Here is a 20,962-nt window from a genome sequence, read left to right on the forward strand (position 1 = left end):
ACACAAGGATGCCATGGAGGAGGCAGAGTGGAACAGGAAGTCGGTTCGAGGACACGCCAGTGACAGGAGGTGTGGAGAGGAGTGAGGCCTTCACACTCAACCAACACATCTTTATTGTCATTTCACATTCACTTTGCCCCAGACGATGAAATCACAATGCACATCCATAATCATGGCACATCTAATGATCGTCTTCATGTGTGTGCTTGTGTGCATGCGTGTATGGTCGTCTGGTGTGTGTGTGTGTGTGTGTGTGTGTGTGTGTGTGTGTGTGTGTGTGTGTGTGTGTGTGTGTGTGTGTGTGTGTGTGTGTGTGTGTGTTCGTGTTCGTGTGTGTGTTCTGGATCAGGTCGCTACAGCTGTCTCTGGGTAGAGCGCCTTGGTGTGTGTGTGTGTGTGTGTTGTGAGATGACGTCATGGGGGTGTGGGGGGGACAGCAGTCATCCGTCCCACAACAGGCGTCTGGGAGGGTTAGGGGAGGGGGGCGAGCGGGTGGGGAGGAGGAGGAGGAGGAGGAAGAGGAGGAGGGGGTGATGGTGGAGGAGGAGGGGGAGGGCGGGGGGAAGTCACTCCTGCTCCTCCTTCAGCTCCTCGGTGGAGGAGGTGGGGGACTCCGTGTCATCGGGGCCCTCCTGCAAACACAACAGGAAGCAGCACGCATTAGAAACCGCTGGTCTACCTGCTCCTGATTGGTCAATAATGCTGAAATGGTTTGTATTATTGTTCCACTAAGGGGACCCCTCATTCTGTATCAGGTCCGACCGAATGCTCACGAGCCCAACATGAGCAACAAAGGTCCCAACGGCTATCCACCAGATACGATTTGATAAAAGAACAACTCCTATCTAATCACTGTTGATAACTTCGACGTTGGTAGGTGACCTCTGCTCAGCGGGGGGGGGGGGGCGCACCACCCCCGGGTTGTACCCAGAGTGGTTTAGTCCTTACCCACAGTAAGGGGGCAATGGGGTAGGGGGGAGTATATATGTAAACCTCTCTGCCAGAGCGGTCACGGCAGGACCCTCGAGCGTTGGCCATCACTTTAATATGAGTCTGCTTCACCGGCCTGCTGCCCGTGCAGCGCTACGTCAGGAGCTACGCCAGGAGCTACGTCAGGAGCTACGCCAGGAGCTACGTCAGGAGCTACGCCAGGAGCTACGTCAGGAGCTACGTCAGGAGCTACGTCAGGAGCTACGCCAGGAGCTACGCCAGGAGCTACGTTGGAGCTACGCCAGGAGCTACTTCAGGAGCTACGCCAGGAGCTACGTCAGGAGCTACGTCAGGAGCTACGCCAGGAGCTACGCCAGGAGCGGGCCCTGATCCGCTCTGAGAGCGGCCCCTGGGGGAGAGCGGGGGGCCGGGCTCTACGGTAGGGGCTAGATATTACTGGACGGCGGTCTGAGGAGGGAAGATGGCCGCCACATGCTGGCATGGTGTCAAGCTCCTTCATTCATTGGAAAGAAACGGCACTCACACACACACACACACACACACACACACACACACACACACACACACACACACACACACACACACACACACACACACACACACACACACACACACACACTCACCTTGACATGCTCCAGCTCTGGTCTCCCTGGCAGGGACTTCTGTGAGGAGAAAGCCTAAAAGGAGGGGGGGGGGAGGACAGAGTCAGCCGCGGGGGGGGGGTAGATGGGGAGGGTTGTCTTCTCGGAGCACATGATGAAACAGAGCGTTGATGTGAGACCCACTCACCCTGCGGGGGTGCTGGAGCTCGTCCGTGGACTTGGAGCGGTTCTTCATGTGCTTCTGAGGCGATGTGTTGGTGGGAGTCTGCTGAGGGGGGGGGGGAGACAGGGAGGGAGAGAGCGAGGGAGAGAGGGAGGAGGGGGGGGAGGAGGAAGAGGAGGTAGTGGTTGGAATTGTGATACCGGCCTTAATTGATTTTATTTAAATATACAGACATTGAAGAGGGAGAGGGACAGAGAGCGAGAGCGAGAGAGCGAGAGAGAGAGAGAGAAATGGAGAGATCATAGGTCTGCAAAGACGTTTCTGTCACGTACCTCGTTTATTTTCTGCTCCATGGCGTTAGAATGGAGTTAAAAAAGGGAGTGATTCCAAGAGCGATCTGGCGCTGGCAACGAAGTGGAAGATGGACGACGTCCTCTGGATTGATCCTTGCAAAGGTGCGCCTGGTCTCCCTGCGATTGGCGGGGGAGGGAGGTGATGGTGGGGTTGGGTGGGTGGGTGGATTGGGGAGAAAACATGTTGACAGCCGTGTGAGTGATGAATGCTTTATTTGTCACGAGACGTGTCATGTTCTAAGAAGCGCCAGTACAGCGCCCACGGTGATTACCCGTCTGACCGATTGAAACGTTGCTCTGCGAGGCGTTCTGAACCTCCGCTGTAGGACGCTCAAATATCTGTAACACACGCACCCCACCAGGGGGCGACTCTGTCCGAGGAAAGGCGGAGATCGTTTCCGTTTTTGGTGGCAGGCTGGCATGACCGTTTTAAGCATAGACATCTGTCTATGGTTTTAAGTGTGATCGTCGGTTCATAATATAATTTACTGATTAAAGGCCCTGAGACAATTTGTGTGTGGTCAACTTTCCTGCACTTTGTCTGTCTTGGAATGCAGTCTACGCATGCTGTGTGTGTGTGTGTGTGTGTGTGTGTGTGTGTGTGTGTGTGTGTGTGTGTGTGTGTGTGTGTGTGTGTGTGTGTGTGTGTGTGTGTGTGTGTGTGTGTGTGTGTGTGTGTGTGTGTGTGTGTGTGTGTGTGTGTGTGTGTGTGCGCGTGTGCGTGTGTTTACGCGCGCGTCCATGCGAACGGTCGTGCAGTGTGTGCATGTGCGAGCCTGTGTGTGTGTGCGTGCCTGCTTTGACTCCAGGGATGGCAGGAGAAACATAACGCATAAACTGGACCGAATCATCTTTGCCTGGGGCAACCAAACAACCTCCACATAACTGAATGATTATGTGTTCACATCGACTGAGGAAACAATGCCATGCAATGATCCACCAAGATAGTTTATCTCTCTCCATAACGTCACAGCACGATAAGGCTATAGTTCCGCATTAGTTCGCATTCGGCGAACAGGTGGGGGCAGAGCAGGAAGGAACCAGTCGAGCTGTCACAATAACGGTGGCTTTTTAAGAGGAGCCTAATCAAATTTCAAAAGGATGAACCAACACCATTGGAGTTTTGAAAGGGTAGAGTGAGCCCCACCCTCATGCTGTACCCCAATCGTCCCCTTTCTACGTGTGCTGGGTTGTTTGGGATGATGCATCTTGCCTGTCCCAATCTGCTTTACTTCTTTAATAGCATGCCTTTCAATTAAGCAATTTCGCTGTGTCTTTAAGGGATTAGCGTCCTCGGTATGAAGTGAGTGAGTCAGACCAGCCCCAGCTGCGGTGCCGTGGAAAATAGACTCAAATATAAGCATCTCATTTGTAACACTGCCACAGATGTTTTTTCTTATCAATCACAATAGACTCAATAAGAACTATGCATGTGGATTATGATCGTTATTGTTGATTAAAATATTATCGCAAATGTCTCATCCACCGATGTATTCCTGCATGCCTCGTCATACTCTTAGTTTCCCTCTGATTAGCATTGACGTGGCGAGTACGAGTACGGAAACACAACAACACAACAAGCGCCTGCTGCATGTGCAGGGTTCCTGTTAGGCCGGTGGAGCGCTGTGCACGGCGCGACTCCCCTCTCGATCAGCCTCATTAAGGACAACAACGCGCCGAGGGATAAACACGCAGTCGATGGGGCTGACAGCTCACGCCAGCGTTTATCATTACCTCTGTGCAGCGAGACGAGCCCGCAGGGTGATCTGTGGACCGCGTCAGGTCCGCTGACCTTATTTGGACGTGTCTCCTCCATTTTTGCTTATAATTGACACGCTGGCGGTTTGAACCCTCCCCCAGGCGGTGGTCGATGCTATAGAGTGAAACAAACAGCACAGCAGGCGTGCATGCAACGTTTGGGCCCAGCTGGGCCGCAACACAGAAGACACTTGGAGGGTGTTGGTTTCTCTTGGTGGAAAACCTCTATTGGCCTCTTACAATGCGTTGGTTATGATTCTGCAGAGATCCTAATCAAATGCTCCCATGATGGGTGATGGCTCACTGAGAGATGGCCCAAAGATAACAGCGATGTGATGAGGGCTCACCCGTCTCTCGGCCTTAACCCCGTCCCTGCTTTGCTCCTCTTACTTTGGGTATGTTTTGTAGACACAAAGAAAGAAGATTTAAGTGCATGTCTTTTGTTCGGGTTAGAAGAGCCCATCTTCACCGGGGGAGTAAAGTGCAAGGGAGCCCGGGGAATACACGTTGATGCGAGGGAATCTTTGAATGTAAAAAAAAATATATTATAGTTTATTATATATGTATGAATAAAAACACACAACGCTGTGGTCTAATGCATTACCCCAGGCTACACACACGCGCACACATGCACACACACATACACAAACCGTAAGAAGCATGCAAGACCCCTTTCTACAAGACTGGTCGACATAAATTCAGTACAAGGAGTACAAATGCGTTTCCCTTTCCTTATTGGGCCCCTCCAGCTCCTCTGCCAGTGCCCTGGGGGTCGCCAACATGAGGCAGCCCCACGCAGCCCCCCTAATGCAGCCGTTTAAGAGCTAGTTAACCTTAACAGCGCTGGCTTTAACGTAGGGAGCCTGCTCATGTTCGTAGCGGGGAATTAACGAGACTGAAAGTTTTTTTAAGTAAATCCTTCAACAATTGGGTCACAGCTGTAATTAACTTGCTCCCATCTGGCTTAAAGCGAGATAAGACACTTCACTTTGGGGGGGGGGGGGGGGGGGGTGTGGGTGTGTGTGTGTGTGTGTGTGTGTGTGTGTGTGTGTGTGTGTGTGTGTGTGTGTGTGTGTGAGAGAATGCCTGACTATTAAACTATACACTATACCAATAGTAAGGCACTAAACATATGCAAACATTAAACTTTACAGATAATAAACCAGTGACTATCTGGGTTGAGCTGGTGGATGAATTAAATAAAAAGTACTACGTGATCACATTGAATCACTTTCAGCCCAGTTCAAGTGAGCAGGCTGCTCCAGCTGTAAATGACCTGCTGCAAACTCAGAATAACTGTGTGTGTGTGTGTGTGTGTGTGTGTGTGTGTGTGTGTGTGTGTGTGTGTGTGTGTGTGTGTGTGTCCCCATATACACAAGCAAACACAAAAATACACACACCCCTATACACTACGCAAAGATATAAATCAGAAACCCAGACACACACGCACACAAACACACACACAACACCCCTCCCCCTACATACACACATACACTCACACACACCCACACACTGACACACCCACCCACACGACACACATCCATCCACCCACACCCCGGCAGTGATTGCTTGGCCGCAGGCATCAAAGGAGCCCAGGAGCATGGGTCTTTATCACCACCGCCACAAGGACACCGTGTCCTGAGACACGGAGGGGAATCTCTGCTGCTGTATCAACCACCTCCACCAACACCACCACCACCACCACCACCACATCCACCACCACCACCACCACCAACACCCTCTCTACCACCCCTACCATCCTACCCAGCTCACCAAACGACCTCTGCACAGGAAGACAATCTGTCCCTCACCTGATAGCGAGTCAGAGTGCCAAATCCCCCACCACACACACACACACACAAACTCACACTCACACACACTCACACACACACACACACACACACACACACACCATGTATATTCACAGCAGAGCGGGTGATTACACATCCCACAGCACTGGGAAGGGTGTGGTGAGGGAGGGAATTCCTCCACAACATCCCAGCACCCTCCTGAATAATGGAATATCAATCATAAACCATAAATCACGACAATGGGATCATCCAGCATCCACACCGCTGACTTCAGAATAACGCTGAGAAAGAGAGAGACACACGGACGCGGTCCAGACAGACAGACAGACAGACAGACAGACAGACAGACAGACATACACATGCTGTCCCCCAGCCCCCCCTCCCCCCTCCCCCCCACCCAGCTACACCTGAATTGCTGGCATGCATCCTAATAATAATGAGGGATTGGGGAGAGTCCACTCACCTTGCTCTCCCTCCCTCTCTCTCTCTCTCTCGTGGAGGCTGTGCGTGGAGGTTGTGCGTGGAGGTTGTGCGGGGAGGCTGTGCGGGGAGGCTGTGCGGGGAGGCTGTGCGGGGAGGCTGTGCGTGGAGGTTGTGCGTGGAGGTTGTGCGGCGAGGCTGCGTGTGCTGCTCCTGCTCTGCCTGCCGATGGTGTGTCTGCCTCTCAGAGAGCACACCCCTCTCTCTGCCCATTCACTACTCTGCCACCAACGCAGCGACTGCGCGCACACACACACACACACACACACACACACACATACACTCACACACACACGCTCAGCGCACCGACCAGCCAATCAGAGCTCAGTCCCTTCTGTGTGTTCGTCTTGAGAGTGACTGGATGTCATACTGAAACACAATTTAAGATATTGTATGGAGGATATATGTGGTTATGCATTCAATATTATTTTTATATATTCTCAGATTCATATAATGTGGGTAGATTATGCAGTCTATAGGAATGTATTTTAAGGCATTTGTGAAACTATTACATGGTGGGGATCCAAGTCCAAGTCCAAGTCATCTTTATTGTTAACTCCAGATGATGTGCCAGACCAACGGAGGGATCGAATAGCGTTCGTCTCAACCCACGGTGCATGAGGAGAGAAGGAGAAAATTAAGCAAAAATTAAATAACTAATAAATAATAGTGCAAAGAATAGTGCAAAATAATTCTGAATAGTGCCAAGGTAAGGCAAAACAAAACGACACATGAAATAGTTTACAAAGTAAATAGATTGAAATGTGCAATATGAAGAACATTATGGGTTTCAACGCCAGAGATGGTGGCGGCAAAGGGAGGGAAGGGAGAGAGGGGAGAGAGGGAGAGAGGGGAGGGAGGGGAGAGAGGGAGAGAGGGGAGGGAAGGGAGAGAGGGAGAGAGAGGGGGAGGGAAGGGAGAGAGGGGAGGGAGGGGAGGGAGGGAGGAAGGGAGAGAGGGGAGAGAGGGGAGGGAGGGAGGGAGAGAAGGGAGGAGAAGGGAGAGAGGGGGGGGAGGGAGGGAAGGGAGAGAGGGAGAGAGAGAGGGGAGGGAGGGAGAGAGGGGGGGGGAGGGAGGGAAGGGAGAGAGGGGAGAGAGGGGAGGGAGGGAGGGAGGGGAGGGAGGGAGGGAAGGGAGAGAGGGGGGGGGAGGGAGGGAAGGGAGAGAGGGGAGGGAAGGGAGAGAGAGGAGGGAGAGAGGGGAGGGAAGGGAGAGAGGGGAGGGAGGGAGGGGAGAGAAGGGAGAGAGGGGAGGGAGGGAGGGAAGGGAAGGGAGAGAGGGGAGGGAGGGAGAGGGGAGGGAGAAGAGGAGAGGGGAGGGAGGGAGGGAAGGGAGAGAGGGGAGGGAAGGGAGAGAGAGGAGGGAGAGAGGGTAGAGAAGAGAGAGGGGAGGGAAGGGAGAGAAGGGAGGGAAGGGAGAGGGGAGGAAAGGGAGAGAGGGGAGGGAAGGGAGAGAGGGGAGGGAAGGGAGAGAGGGGAGAGAGGGGAGGGAGGGAGGGAAGGGAGAGAGAGGAGGGAGAGAGGGGAGGGAGGGAGGGGAGGGAAGGGAGAGAGGGGAGGGAGAGAGGGGAGAGAGGGGAGAGGGGAGGGAGGGAGGGTAGAGAAGAGAGAGGGGAGGGAAGGGAGAGAGGGGAGAGAAGAGAGAGAAGGGAGGGAGAGAGGGGAGGGAAGGGAGGGGGGAGGAAAGGGAGAGAAGGGAGGGAGAGAGGGGAGGGAAGAGAGAGAAGGGAGGGAGAGAGGGGAGGGAAGGGAGGAAAGGGAGAGAAGGGAGGGAGAGAGGGGAGGGGAGAGGGGAGGGAAGGGAGAGAAGAGAGAGGGGAGGGAAGGGAGAGAGGGGAGGGAGAGGGGAGGGAAGGGAGGGAGGGGAGGGAGGGGACAGAAGGGAGAGGGGAGGGAGAGGGGAGGGAAGGGAGGGAGGGCAGAGTTGAGCTTCCTGGTGGGGCCGGCCCGGAGGCTGGAGGGGCTGGGATCCCCCACTATGCTGAGGGGTGGCTGGGGTCCCCCACTATGCTGAGGGGTGGCTGGGGTCCCCCACTATGCTGAGGGGTGGCCGGGGTCCCCCACTATGCTGAGGGGTGGCCGGGGTCCCCCACTATGCTGAGGGGTGGCCGGGGTCCCCCACTATGTTGAGGGGTGGCTGGGGTCCCCCACTATGCTGAGGGGTGGCTGGGGTCCCCCACTATGCTGAGGGGTGGCTGGCGTCCCCCACTATGCTGGTTGCTTTGTGGGGGGGGCGGTCCCGTAGCTGTCCAGGAGGGAGGGGAGTGGGACACGACGGGCCGTCCAGCAGCCTCCCCTGTGCGCTGCAGGGTCCGGCGGTTGGAGCCTCTCCCGGACCCCAGGGTGATGCAGCTGTCAGGGTCCTCTACAGAAGGTGGACGGGTTCAGATGATGTTAGAAATGGAGCTACGTTAGGTTTTTCAATCTGCTGTTTTGTAAGCTATTCTATTTGATTGAGTTAATGATTACACCCAAACAATGCCCTCCATAGCCCCCTCAGACTAAAGAAGCTCTCACATATTTGCAACAGGTCTTTGGAGCCAAAGAATGGGGACAGATGGGGACAGACAAAAGCAGCTCTGCACTGATCTCCGTAGTGGACTCATTCTTTGACGGCGTGATCTTAAAGACTAAAGGAATACGGAGAGAAGGCCTCATATTTGAGCTGTTTTTCCTCCAACAATCTACATTATGACAAAGTGCAAATTAAAAGTCAATGTTACATTTCACCAATGTTTATGTAATTGCGCTCACACAACCATATATTTCTTGAACCAGAACTGTCCCCTTTAACAGAAACGGACATAAAAAGCCAAAGCCTAGAAAACATTTTTATTTTGAAAATATGCAATGTGGGCTAACGTCACCACCAAGGAACCTGAGCCGTGATGGAGCTGAAACGCTGTACTGAGAATCATCTCCAGTCTTTAGAGGACAGTAGTAAGGGGCAGGAGATCTAACAAAGGGATTGGCCAAGTGTCGACACAGCAAACAAACATCACGCAATCATATAGAAAATAAACATTTTACAAAATAAATATATCAAGCCTTTATAATCTTTCTTAAAAAACAAGAATTGTTTGTGCAACACACGCACTAATATCCACAAAATGACTGCTGGTCAGTCCCCTCGAGGCCGTGCCCAGTCTGTCCAGTCCTCAGGTTGACCACCGTAGCTAGAGTCAGAACCCAGAGTCAGAACCCAGATCAGAACCCAGAGTCAGAACCCGGGTTATTAGACGAGCAACGACCCATGGAGATGAAGACAGGGGGGTGAAGAGCTGGGCTTGACTGTGGGAACCCTGCAGCTAGCCCAAACCACTCTGGGTTATATATATATATATAGCCCAAACCACTCTGGGTTATATATATATATATATATATATATATATATATATATATATATATATATATATATATATATATATATATATATCCCATTCAAATTAAATAGAAACATTTCCTTAGCACCTGAAACACTTTTTCATAACATAGCTCTTAACATTGAAGCAAATAACAATTCATTAGTTTCAAACAGTGTTTTCTTTTCACGGGGTACCCCTCCATGTTGCCCCACTGTCCGACCAGGAGAACAGTCCGGGAAAATCCATAAAAAAATAAAAAAGGGAACAAGAGCCTTCCTCTGAGGGTGACCAAAGCCACCAGGCCGCTGCCCTTCACACATTGAGGGGCCGAAGATAACGCACAGAGGACCAAGGAACACCCCGGGACCCCTGCCCCCCCCGCCCCCCGCGCTGAGGCATCAGATGGACGTTTCCTTGAGGCTCTTGGGCTCCGGCTCCGGGGGCGACGGCGCGCCCCCCTCCGCCCCCCCCCCGGGGCCCCCTGTGACGTCGGGGGGAGGGGTGGGGGGGCCGCTGGCGGGGGGGCTGCTGGTGGGGGCGTCGGGGGCGGGGGGGTCTCCGTCTCCGGGCTGGGCGGGCAGCAGCAGGAAGGCGGGCAGCTCCAGGTGCTCCCTGGTCAGAGGCCCTCGCTGGTCGTCCACCCGGCAGCACTGGGCGCGGGCCAGCAGCTCCAGCATCTCTGCCCCGCGGGAGAGAGGTGTCAGGCTCATGGCCCTAGCGCTGCTTCCTGAGGTTCTATTTGCTGCTTTAGCTACGGTTCCCGTCCTGTGACGTCACGGGGATGGGCTGATTGTCCCAACAACAATTGCCAGCGTTTGATAAAAAACAATTTTCCAATTAGGAATTGATCTGAAGGCACAATAGTGCCGGATCTCATGTAGGGAAAGGCAGATGGGAATACCATTCATCCGAGTCCTGGCCTGGCTTTTCAAATATCAAATACACCAATTGAAGTGAAAATATAAGGATGCTTGGTAAAATAGATAGATATGACGGGGCTGCGCCTGCGAGACCAGTCAGCCACTCCCTGCTAATTCATACCCTCTATGTCGCATATCTTACTGGGCCTGGGTTGGGTTCTGTCCGGCTGTCCACTCGCCCGGGCCCCGCTCCCGTCCAGAGACGCTGTGCTGCCCTGGAAACAAACTTACAATCAAAGCCCATCACCCACTTTACATCTTAACATGAAACTACATTACAATCAAAGCCCATCACCACTGTGTGTGTGTGTGTGTGTGTGTGTGTGTGTGTGTGTGTGTGTGTGTGTGTGTGTGTGTGTGTGTGTGTGTGTGTGTGTGTGTGTGTGTGTGTGTGTGTGTGTGTGTGTGTGTGTGTGTGTGTGTTCTGATTGGCTCAGAGTGCTGAGTCTCACCTGTTTGGTGGCTGTGGTACCAGTACTGCCTCTGGACCCAGGACTGCTGTCTTTGTCTACGCACAGGACATAAAGACACAACAAATTGCTCTCGGAACCAGTGTGTTCATTATGAATAAAACACCATTCCTCAGACGGCCCGGCCACGGGGGTCGTAGTAAACAGGGAGACGCACAGTGGTGTTCCAGCGCCGCGTCTAGGCGGTGCTAAACATCAACCCAGTGGAATAAAACATTACTGACAATAGTTTAACGGCCTCTCCCGGGACAGAGGCTCGCTAATCCAATCCATTCTCCCTCTCTACCCCTCTCTCTCTCCCTCTCTCTCTCTCTCTACTGCTCCCTCTCCCTCCCTCCCTCTCCCTCGCTCGCCCTCGTCTTCCTATAAATTGAATATCTGTAGCTCCGCCGCGGCCTGCTGATCCAAAGTGAAGTGGTGTTCGGGTCTCGGGGCACGGGGATGAGGACGTGAGCTGAACTCGATGTGACACCCCGCTCAGACGCGCCAAATGAACCGCGACACCGGGACCTAACACAAACAAATGAAACCCGAGGAACGGGCCGAGGTACGGGAGCACAACGACAAGGCACTGATAGTAGAAGGGACTGCAACACAGCTTTTTATTAAGGGTAGATGCTGACCAAGGACGTAGTGAAGTAGATAGAGCGCAGGAGGAGACAGATTATTCAAAGTGGACAAGGGGGCGAGCCCCGGACTGAATACCAGTGTCTCTCTCTGCTGAGCTGATTCACGGAGTGATTTCTTAAGAGCGAACGACCGGATGGAGCAGCAGAGGAGATCACCAGGCCGTTCAGATGACATCTCAACGTTACGACATAGGAGGAAGTTGGGGCCATGGATGTGTGACTCCGGTTAGCCTCGAGAAGAACCGAGGTTAAGAAACAAAACAAAACGGGAACATTGAGCATATGGGTCCAAAGGGGCGTCTGCTACGCTGCAGCGATGCACCAGAATGAGGTGGTGGTCTCTCTGCTGGACACGTCACCGAGCGCTGGGCTGCTTCGGTTTCTCCTTGGTTGAAATGCTCTGTACAGCAAACCCGCGTCGATACAATTGCGTCGCTGTTCATTTTCTTCAAACCCAAAGGTAGAATCAGGCCCGGCTGCCGTAGGACATTCTGCCCTTCAGAAAGCTCAGAGTTTAGATTTCATAATTCATCTTTTCAAATTCAAAACAAAGCATGAAACATCCTAAGTCTCCAGGGGATCAGGGTAGCTTAAACCCGGTCCACTCTCCCCCCTCTCTGCACCGATATAGCACATTATTATGGGATGTGGGTTTGCAGAAGGCAAGTGTTGAACTCACGCCGATCAGCTGTCAATCAGATAGCAGGTGAGCAAAATGAATCGTCTTTGTCTCAGAATTGCCGCTTTTACATTTGAGGCATCAGCCATCCGGTAAGCCTACATGAACACACGTCCTGCCTAATCTCATAAACATGATACCAAGTTCCATTTGGTTAACCTGCCATCATGTCCACCAAAACCTCAAAGCCGACCACTAGGGCAAGGCTTGTCTTCTGTGATGGTCACCATGCTTTATTCTCCGTTTCATGGTCAACATCAGAACACACAACCCAACCCAACCCCTCGCTGGCTGCAGTGGTGGGGAGGGACAGCGTACACACCTTTGATACTGTGGAGCTGCAGCGTCTTATTGGCCAGTTGGTACACACAGGTGGCCATGTCCAGAGCCTGGCTGCTCCCACTCTGAGGAACACACAGAACCGCTCAGAGACGAGGCCTCCTCAGCGCAGCAACGCGCTCCCATGTACCTAGCATCTTTCGACACACATGAACATCCGTGAGCAGCGCATCGACCGTTACCATGGTGACCAGCGTGTCCTGGAGTTTGAGCGGGTGCTTCTGAAGCACCACGGAGAGGGTGTCCTGCAGAGTCCGGCTGGACTTCACCATGCACACAGTCGTCTTACCCGTGGACACCACCTCCAGCCTACACACACACACACACACACACACACACACACACACACACACACACACACACACACACACACACACACACACACACACACACACACACACACACACACACACACACACACACACACACACACACACACACACACACACACACACACACAGAGTACACCTGGTTTATAGCCAGAGTCCCCACACATATCTGGAACCGGAGATTCCTGCCATAGTCTCATCTCTTTGTTTATAAAAACTAAAATCAAGCAACAGATAAATACAGAACATTATGTTTGTTAGAAAGTTCTCTCTTCTTCTGAATGTCAATCGAATCAATACTTCTGCGTTAATACGAGTAATGTGTTGTGTATTAACTGCGTTAATACACAACACATTAGTCGCGTTTACATGGCACATCTGATCGGCATAGATTTCTATGCGGAATAGATCTGTTCCTAAAATGTGATCCGAATGTACTGTATACATGGCAGTAACAAAAGTGTCCGTTATGTCTCTTGCGCACACCTGACACATCTCTGGACCGGCGGCGACATAATGGACGTCTTATCACTATTTGGCATTGTGAATTTGATTTTAATGAAAGCACAGCAGGAGAGAGCTTTTCTCTGCCTGCTCCTTCAATTAAGAAGGAGGAGGACAGCACAGCTATGTCAATTTCTCGTCCGATCTTTATATTTCCCCCCTCCTCCAAAAGAACATTAGTCTCCTCGAAGGTCCAATTGCGAACTACTGCAGCTGCCATCCCTCTAAGTTAAGAAGTATATTAACGTTCAGCCTGCAAAAGTACTAGTAGTAGCCTACTCCATTTACAGTTATCTCGGACGCGCGCGGACATTACGATACGCAAACCCGTCATTAATAAACACCCATGTCCCGTCGCTTAGCAACCGGACACGCTTACCGGACTGCTTTTACGGAGTGATAACAAAGACGTGAATCAGGCAATAAATCCACTTTCCTTGACAGCGGTCAAGTTCGGTGTAAATAAAAGTACAGACGGAGCTCAGGGGACAAATTGCGAACTACTGCAGCTGCTCTAAGTTAAACCCCAATCTATTCTGAATAAGTGTATACATGGCGATTAAAATGGACTACACCACCTCTTCTATTCGGCATAGAATTTTATGCCGAACAGATAATTGTATTCCGAATGAGGCGTATATATGATCATTTTCTAATCCGCATAGAACTCTATGTGGATCAGATGTGTCCATGTAAACGCGGCTATTGACTGGAGAAGGGGTCTTCAATCATGGTATTGTTATTTGTGAGCCCTTGGTTTCGGAATTAACTCCTCCACCCTGAGTCAGAAGCACAGCGAGGCAGAAGGAGAGGAGAGCAGCCCCCAGACTCACGTGAGCATCACTCTGAGCTCCAAGGTCACCTGCTGGTCTCGCAACACGGAGCAGTCCTGATCCATAGATAAGGGCTGTGGGGACGGACACACACACACACACACACACACACACACACACACACACACACACACACACACACCACACACACACACACACACACACACACACACACACACACACACACACACACACACAATAAGAAGATGCTGAAATACAGAAGAGTGGTAGGGGGGGGAGTTGGGTGGGGGGGCAGTACCTTGTCCTTGCCCCGGAGGTAGATGATGACGTCTTTCAGCGGGAAGCCCCTCTTCTCACACAGGCCGGCCAACATGTCCCTCAGGGAGAGGCCGGCCCGGGTGGGGGCCAGGGAGGCGCTGCCGTCGGGCAGGAACACGCAGCAGTACCCCCCCTCGCCCAGACGCCTCCCCCCCGGGGCCCCCGGGGAGCCGGGGCTCAAGCCTCCGTCCTGGGGCGGGGACACACACAGAGCGGTGAGACAGAGGCAGAACCCTGGTCCTCGTTAAATCAGCGCTGATCTGGGATCTGGGTCAGCGCTGTGTTTCTGTGTGCAGACCGGCTGGGCCTGTGGGTGTCCTGACCTCGGTCCGCCTGTAGAGGGAGCCCAACTCCATGCTGCTGGTTGACTTCACCGACATGTGGCCGCCAGCTGCTGACAACATGTCTGCGGCTGCGGAGAGGAGAAGAGAGAGAGAACCTTGGGAACTACACAATAATAATTAAACGTTCATTTAGAGTATGTATTGGTGGAAGCAGCACAGAACCACACGTTCATACACAGAACAACACGTTGATATGAGTGCAGCTGCTGTGTGGACCTCACCTCCCCAGGATCCTCTCTTACGCCGTTGTTTGCCTGGACTGCTGTTTGACTGGTCCTAAGGATTGATTCACACACACACACACACACACACACACACACACACACACACACACACACACACACACACACACACACACACACACACACACACACACACACACACACACACACACACACACACACTTAAGCATCCATCCGTTCTCTATACTGCGCCCTCCCATTCAGAGCCCCCCTTCTCCAGCTCCTCTCACCATCTTGCCGTTGCTGGAGGAGGGGCTGTGTGCGGCGACGTCCTCCCAGGATCCCATGTGGACGGCCGGGTGGCTGGGCAGAGGCCTGCCCTCCACACTGGCCAGAGAGCAGCTCTGGTATAGGGGAGAGCGCACGAAGCGCCTGTAGCTGTCCATCTTCATCAGCTTAAAGATCTGCAGCCCCCCGCCCCCAGGCAGAGAGCACGTTCACAAACAGGGGGGCGTTTTTGAACACACCCATTTCCAATTTGGTTTGGACTAATAAAGTGCATCTTATATTAAGGCTGTTAGCTAAAGGTAGGGCTCTAGAGTTGTAAAGAGAGCGCGCAGAAAATAAGAGAATTCTGAAAATAAACAACCGTCAAATTGCCTCCCTCCGCTTTCTCCTCAGAATCAGAAAAGGTTTATTGCCAAATACATTTACACATATTAGGAATTTGTCTTGGTATTCGTATTCGTTGCGTATGATCTTAACAAACAAACGATAAACAATAATGCAAGTATTGAATAATAAGTACTGAAAAAGATAAGAGTAAATAAAAAATAACAATAAATAAAGATACTCTATATACATATACATATGCACCGTAATAAGATAAGAAGATAAGATAAGATAAGAAAGATAAGAACATCTCCTCCTGCTGCTATGACAACGCTGTGTGTGCATGTGATTGACACGCAACACCAATGATCCAAACCAATCAGGGAAGACACGCCCTAACTGGTCTGAAATTACTGGAATGCTTAAATCGAAATTGGCTCGTAACGGATAGAAAACAGGGTTCGGTAATTCCAGAGAAATTTGAAAGCATAAAACATCATGCCCCTCCCTCCAGAGCCACGCACCAAAAGATGGCCAGCTTCAGCAGTAGGTCTGCAGAGCCTAGACTCTGGTCCTGCACCATGAGCACGAACAGCAACGTAATTAACGTTGTTCATATATTGTCGAGGAATTTGATACATTGTCTGCTGATGGGATGTGAAGAGAATTAAAAAACCTTTTTTACAGAAAATGCTACTCAAATAAATGGCCTAAGTAGCTCTAAAGCAGGCAGGACAACGAGTGTGTGACGGGGATGAGTGGGAGGTGGCTGGGCTGGAGGGGACAGACCTGGGACTGGGCCTTGTCAAACATATCTGGAGTAGGGCTCTCCAGGTCCTGGGTTTGGTTCTTGGCGGTGTCGGTGATGTTGACCGCAAAGGGGGCGCTAGCAGCCAGGTAGGTCTGGTAAATGGAGCAGGCGGAGGCCTTTAGCTGGGGAGAAACAGCAGGTAGGGTCGAACCCCGTGACTCACTGGACCCTCTGCTACTAATTGTTATGGGCATGAATATATCGTACCAATAAAACATTGTATTTGTAGCACTTAAGACCACATGCAGAAATAAAAACCAAACAAAATATGACCAAAATGTTAAATTAAGACAGTAAATGGGGACAAATTAAGGGCCTGCAAGCACTGCAGAGGTGAGATTTGAATGAAAAAGCGGTTTGGTTTTGAGTATTACAAAGAAATAGTTGAGTTTACACATCTCTGAGCAGACAAGAATGCAAGCTTGTTGCCACACCTACATAAAGACGTCATGGTTAGAGACGATAAAACATTATTTGTAATGAAATTAAAGGTTTGTTTTAACTCCCCAGCTTATATCAAACCACGCCAAAATGTCAAGCTCACACACTCCAATAAAAGTAGGTAAGGGCAGGAAGCATCAGATGTCAATACAGGTTCAAAAGTCGACCAGAAAGCCAAGGCAAACAGTGGTACCATACCTTTGCTGAACTGGTGGCTGGTATCTTCTGGAACTCTTCGCAGGCCTGCCAGAACATGATGTTTTCTGCGCTGACCTCAGAATTCAAGAAGTCCTAAACAAACAAAAGACGAACCAGACACACATGGAAGTCAAACACAGGCGTGCCGGGAGTCAGGGTGCAGCGGTGAAGGTGCTCGTCAGAAAAACTGGAAATCCATCGGGCGGTAGTAAGTCTAGATATCTCACAGTGAAGTAGCGCACTCCCGTGGGATCCTCCAGGAGCTTCTCGAAGGACACGGCCCAGCTCAGGACGCTGTTGGCCTGGCTGGCCGGACTGATCTGGATCCCTGGCAGGCTGGAGCTGCTGCCGGCACAGCCCCGTGTAGACATGTTCAGCTCTAAACAACACACACACCAACACACACCCACAGCATGGCCCAGGACCCAGGATTTGCATTTCGTGTACAGACATGTTTTGGTTTTGTTCTCAGGATAATACATGGGACTTAAAGTGTACATGCTTCATATTTACCTCCATCTGACACAGCCAGGCCCTTTAAGAGAGAGGTAGAAAGAGAGGGGTAGAAAAAGAGAGAGAGGGGTAGAAAGAGAGAGAGAGAAAGAGAAAGAGAGGTAGAGATAGAGAGGTAGAGGTAGAGATAGAGAGGGAGAGGGAGAGGTAGAGATAGAGAGGTAGAGGTAGAGGTAGAGAGAGAGAGAGAGTTCAACAATGGAATAACAATGACATTTGACAGGTTGAGAGAGTTTACAGACTCGATAACACTAGATTTGACTTATTTTACTTGTTTACTCTTAACTTCGCCTACATTAATTGAAATCAAGTGCAACCGGATTTATTCTGAGGCTTCTTGGGGTGTGGTGCGAAAGGAAAGCTGTCAGTCACCACTACCGTGAAAACATTTCAGAATGTAACTGTTTGTCAGAGGGCGGGCGGGGCTGCGACAGAGCTAATGATGCAGCTTATGTTCGTCAGAGCAAACAAATGACCCCTGACCCATTGTGATGATGAGAATGAAGATGACGAAGAGGAATGTCTGTAGGCCTCTTTTTTTGTTTGTCAGTCACTCTTTAGGAAGTGCCCTGTGCTACGCGGTGCTACAGCTGTTGCTTTGACAGAAGGAGGAAGCGTGCTTTTCTACAGGTTGTCCCATTCACAGCCTTGTTGGTTTCGGTCCTCATTCATCATAGCGGTGTAGTGCTGCATGCCCCTTAACACGCCTCATGCCAGGCAGGGCTATATTCATTAGCCTCGCCTCTTGCTTCATTCGAATATCACATCATCGTTTGGTTCGGGAAATCATCATCACACACACGCACGCACGCACGCACGTACGCGAGTCATCATGCATCATCATCTCTGAAGTGAGCAGGCAGTACAGATGGCAAACAGTTGGAGGCCAAGGTGTGAAAGACAAAATAACCAAACCCAGAAGAGAGGAAGCTTACCCAAAATCAAAAGACGCAACAACAACCACCCAGCGCGCTAACGGCAGCCGGCTCCTTCAGAGAGCCGCTGCGGGGCCGACAGCGCAGCGCTCCGCTCAGACCGCCAGCCAGCCCTGCCCTCATGCAGCAGATTGCCTAACGGACCTGGCGGGCTTTCCACTGGTGACTCAAGCATGTGGGGGGAATCTTTCCCGAGTTACATCACACTGTAGCGGCACTGCATCAGGTCTAGGAGGAGACGATCAATGGCACTGATCTACGTGTACTGTAGGTATAACGGAGCCTGGGAAATGTAGTTTGAGAATCTACATGCACAGGGTGATTCTGAGCTTTTGAAATAATACAATGATCAGATCTATAGTAGACTAATACTCAAGAATCAATATTTTTCACAATCAGATAGTAGGCCTACCTACCACCACCAGCTCACACATTGTCACACACACACACACACACACACACACACACACACACACACACACACACACACACACACACACACACACACACACACACACACACACACACACACACACACACACACACACACACTCACCATGTGGGCCATGGGTAGGCCAAGGTGATTATTGTCCTTCGCCATGGTCCCCTGAACAGCTAAATGACACTAAAGGAAGTTTCTACACGTCCGAATGGCGTGCTGAGCTCCACCCAAAGCCAATGCACGCACTCATCTTCACTTGGATACTTTGAGTAACTTCCTGCATGACAGGGAAGTCAGATACAGCACACAACCAAGTGTGAAAGAGGAAGTCAGCGTATGGGTAATGCGAGTCGTTTGCTGGTGCAAATGACATTCGTGTTGGTGTATATTCATACTGCTATTTTCGGCCAGAAGAAAGAACCGCACAAAATCCCCATGCATGTTAAGTGTAGCTAAAAACGAAATACATTAAGGCTAAACAATACGAAATAATAATAAGCATACCTTAACGCCAGCCCCGACCTCCACTCTACTATAATTGCATTGTTTCCCAATTAGTCTGAAGCGGCTTGTCTTCACAGTTTCTTTGGCCATGTGGGAGAAGGTCCGAAAGATACCAACGAAGGCCACCATATTACTGTTGAGATGAGCCTACTACAATCCATAAGGTTGAGGTTATTCAGAGGTCTGTCTGGCTCGTTTTCATTTTCATGCTCCCTAAATGGAAAACCCTTCAGAAACAGGTGACTCCTAATTACAGGACTGTTCTTCATGCTGTCAAAAAGGGGTATTTAACTTGAACCGCAGGCTTTGTAACTTTCAACACTTGGTCAACCACATGAACATTTGGAATATCTTTAAAGGCTAATGCATGCTTAAAATGACTTAAAATAAAGGCTTACAGTGTGGACAAGTAGTTATGCTGCTTATGACGTTTTCGTTGTTGTACTACAGTTCAACAGCGGCCTCTATTGGTCACTGCAAGTAGCGCTTCAACATCTAACATCTTGAGTATCTCTCTCTCTCTCTCTCTCTCTCTCTCTCTCTCTCTCTCTCTCTCTCTCTCTCTCTCTCTCTCTCTCTCTCTCTGTGCATAAGTCTAAATAAAGATATGATGTCCCTATTGTTTAGATTAGATTAGATTCAACTTTATTGTCATTGCACAAGTAAGGAGAACCAGTAAATGCAGCTTACATCTAACCAGTAGTGCATCATCAAAAAGTGCTTTACCTTATGGCAGTTCCTAAATAAAAATACACAAGACACAGAATGCAGGTCCATTATTAAAATGCAGAGTTATGAGGAATCAGACAGTCCATATCATAAATAGAAGCAGTATGATCATATAAAGTAAAGTGCATGGTTGAAGTGCATAATAAAGTGCATAGTGTTCAGAGGTAGTCTGATAGTCCATAGTCCATGTTCACCACACGCGCAGCTCTGTGTCTCTCTCTCTCTCTCTCTCTCTCTCTCTCTCTCTCTCTCTCTCTCTCTCTCTCTCTCTCTCTCTCTCTCTCTCTCTCTCTTTCCATAAGTTTAAATAAAGACATAATGGCCCCATTGTTTGCAGTTCACCGTACACGCAGCTGTCAATATGCATCACTATCATTGTTTACAATCGGTGTAGGTTCGCCCATACAAAGGCAGCTCTGTATTTTAGGCAAAATAGAGAGGCACTCGCTTCCACACTTCATGATCAGGGACCTATGATGCCATGGGAGGTAAACACATTCATTATTGAAGCATTCACATATTCATCGATATGTTAAAGATAAAGTTCATATCTGACTATCTGGTTGTTGGACATTTTGGCCCTACAGATGATGGCAGTGAAGGAGGTGCTTTTGTGGTGTTTTCTGGGCGCTCTGCTCGTGTGTAAGGCACCCTATTCGCTTCACACTTCTGTTATTCCGTTAAGAGCTGATGTGTTTGTTTAGTTTCCCATATGATTGTATGTATTTATGCCTTCATAGCGGGGGTTGGATCGTTGTGTGTTCCCTCTCAGTGTCTTGATTGTGAA

The 20,962-nt window shown here is 50.5% G+C and overlaps 2 protein-coding genes and 1 long non-coding RNA gene across 3 annotated transcripts in view; 1 reads left to right on the plus strand and 2 right to left on the minus strand.

Annotated features, from left to right (window-relative positions):
• Window positions 1-554: 554 nt before the first annotated feature.
• Window positions 555-6,273, minus strand: LOC130391060 (uncharacterized). The gene is made up of 5 exons (XR_008896852.1): window positions 6,102-6,273; window positions 2,049-2,186; window positions 1,741-1,818; window positions 1,575-1,628; window positions 555-632 (listed from the first exon to the last, which is right to left on the minus strand). It is a non-coding gene; the product is annotated as an uncharacterized LOC130391060 (long non-coding RNA).
• Window positions 6,274-8,296: 2,023 nt separating this feature from the next.
• rgs14b (regulator of G protein signaling 14b) lies at window positions 8,297-19,534 on the minus strand. Its single transcript, XM_056600156.1, has 17 exons — window positions 19,447-19,534; window positions 19,057-19,219; window positions 17,566-17,587; window positions 17,280-17,431; window positions 17,053-17,145; window positions 16,392-16,535; window positions 15,281-15,454; window positions 15,030-15,084; window positions 14,788-14,876; window positions 14,445-14,654; window positions 14,186-14,259; window positions 12,702-12,828; window positions 12,503-12,584; window positions 10,855-10,910; window positions 10,524-10,617; window positions 10,022-10,161; window positions 8,297-8,482 (listed from the first exon to the last, which is right to left on the minus strand). Exons 2-17 carry the CDS (start codon window positions 19,099-19,101, stop codon window positions 8,297-8,299), a joined length of 1,743 nt encoding a protein of 580 aa, XP_056456131.1. The 5' UTR covers window positions 19,102-19,219; window positions 19,447-19,534.
• A 1,052-nt stretch (window positions 19,535-20,586) lies between these two features.
• LOC130390876 (uncharacterized) overlaps window positions 20,587-20,962 on the plus strand; it is a 4,189-nt gene continuing 3,813 nt past the window's right edge. Inside the window, exons 1-3 of the mRNA XM_056601042.1 lie at window positions 20,587-20,663; window positions 20,763-20,817; window positions 20,916-20,962. The exon at window positions 20,916-20,962 is cut by the window's right edge and continues 37 nt beyond it. Coding sequence (XP_056457017.1) covers window positions 20,649-20,663; window positions 20,763-20,817; window positions 20,916-20,962 — 117 coding nt within the window. The 5' untranslated portion in view covers window positions 20,587-20,648. The remainder of the gene's footprint in view (window positions 20,664-20,762; window positions 20,818-20,915) is intronic.

Source organism: Gadus chalcogrammus, chromosome 10, assembly GCF_026213295.1.
Source record: "Gadus chalcogrammus isolate NIFS_2021 chromosome 10, NIFS_Gcha_1.0, whole genome shotgun sequence".
NCBI lineage: Eukaryota > Metazoa > Chordata > Actinopteri > Gadiformes > Gadidae > Gadus > Gadus chalcogrammus.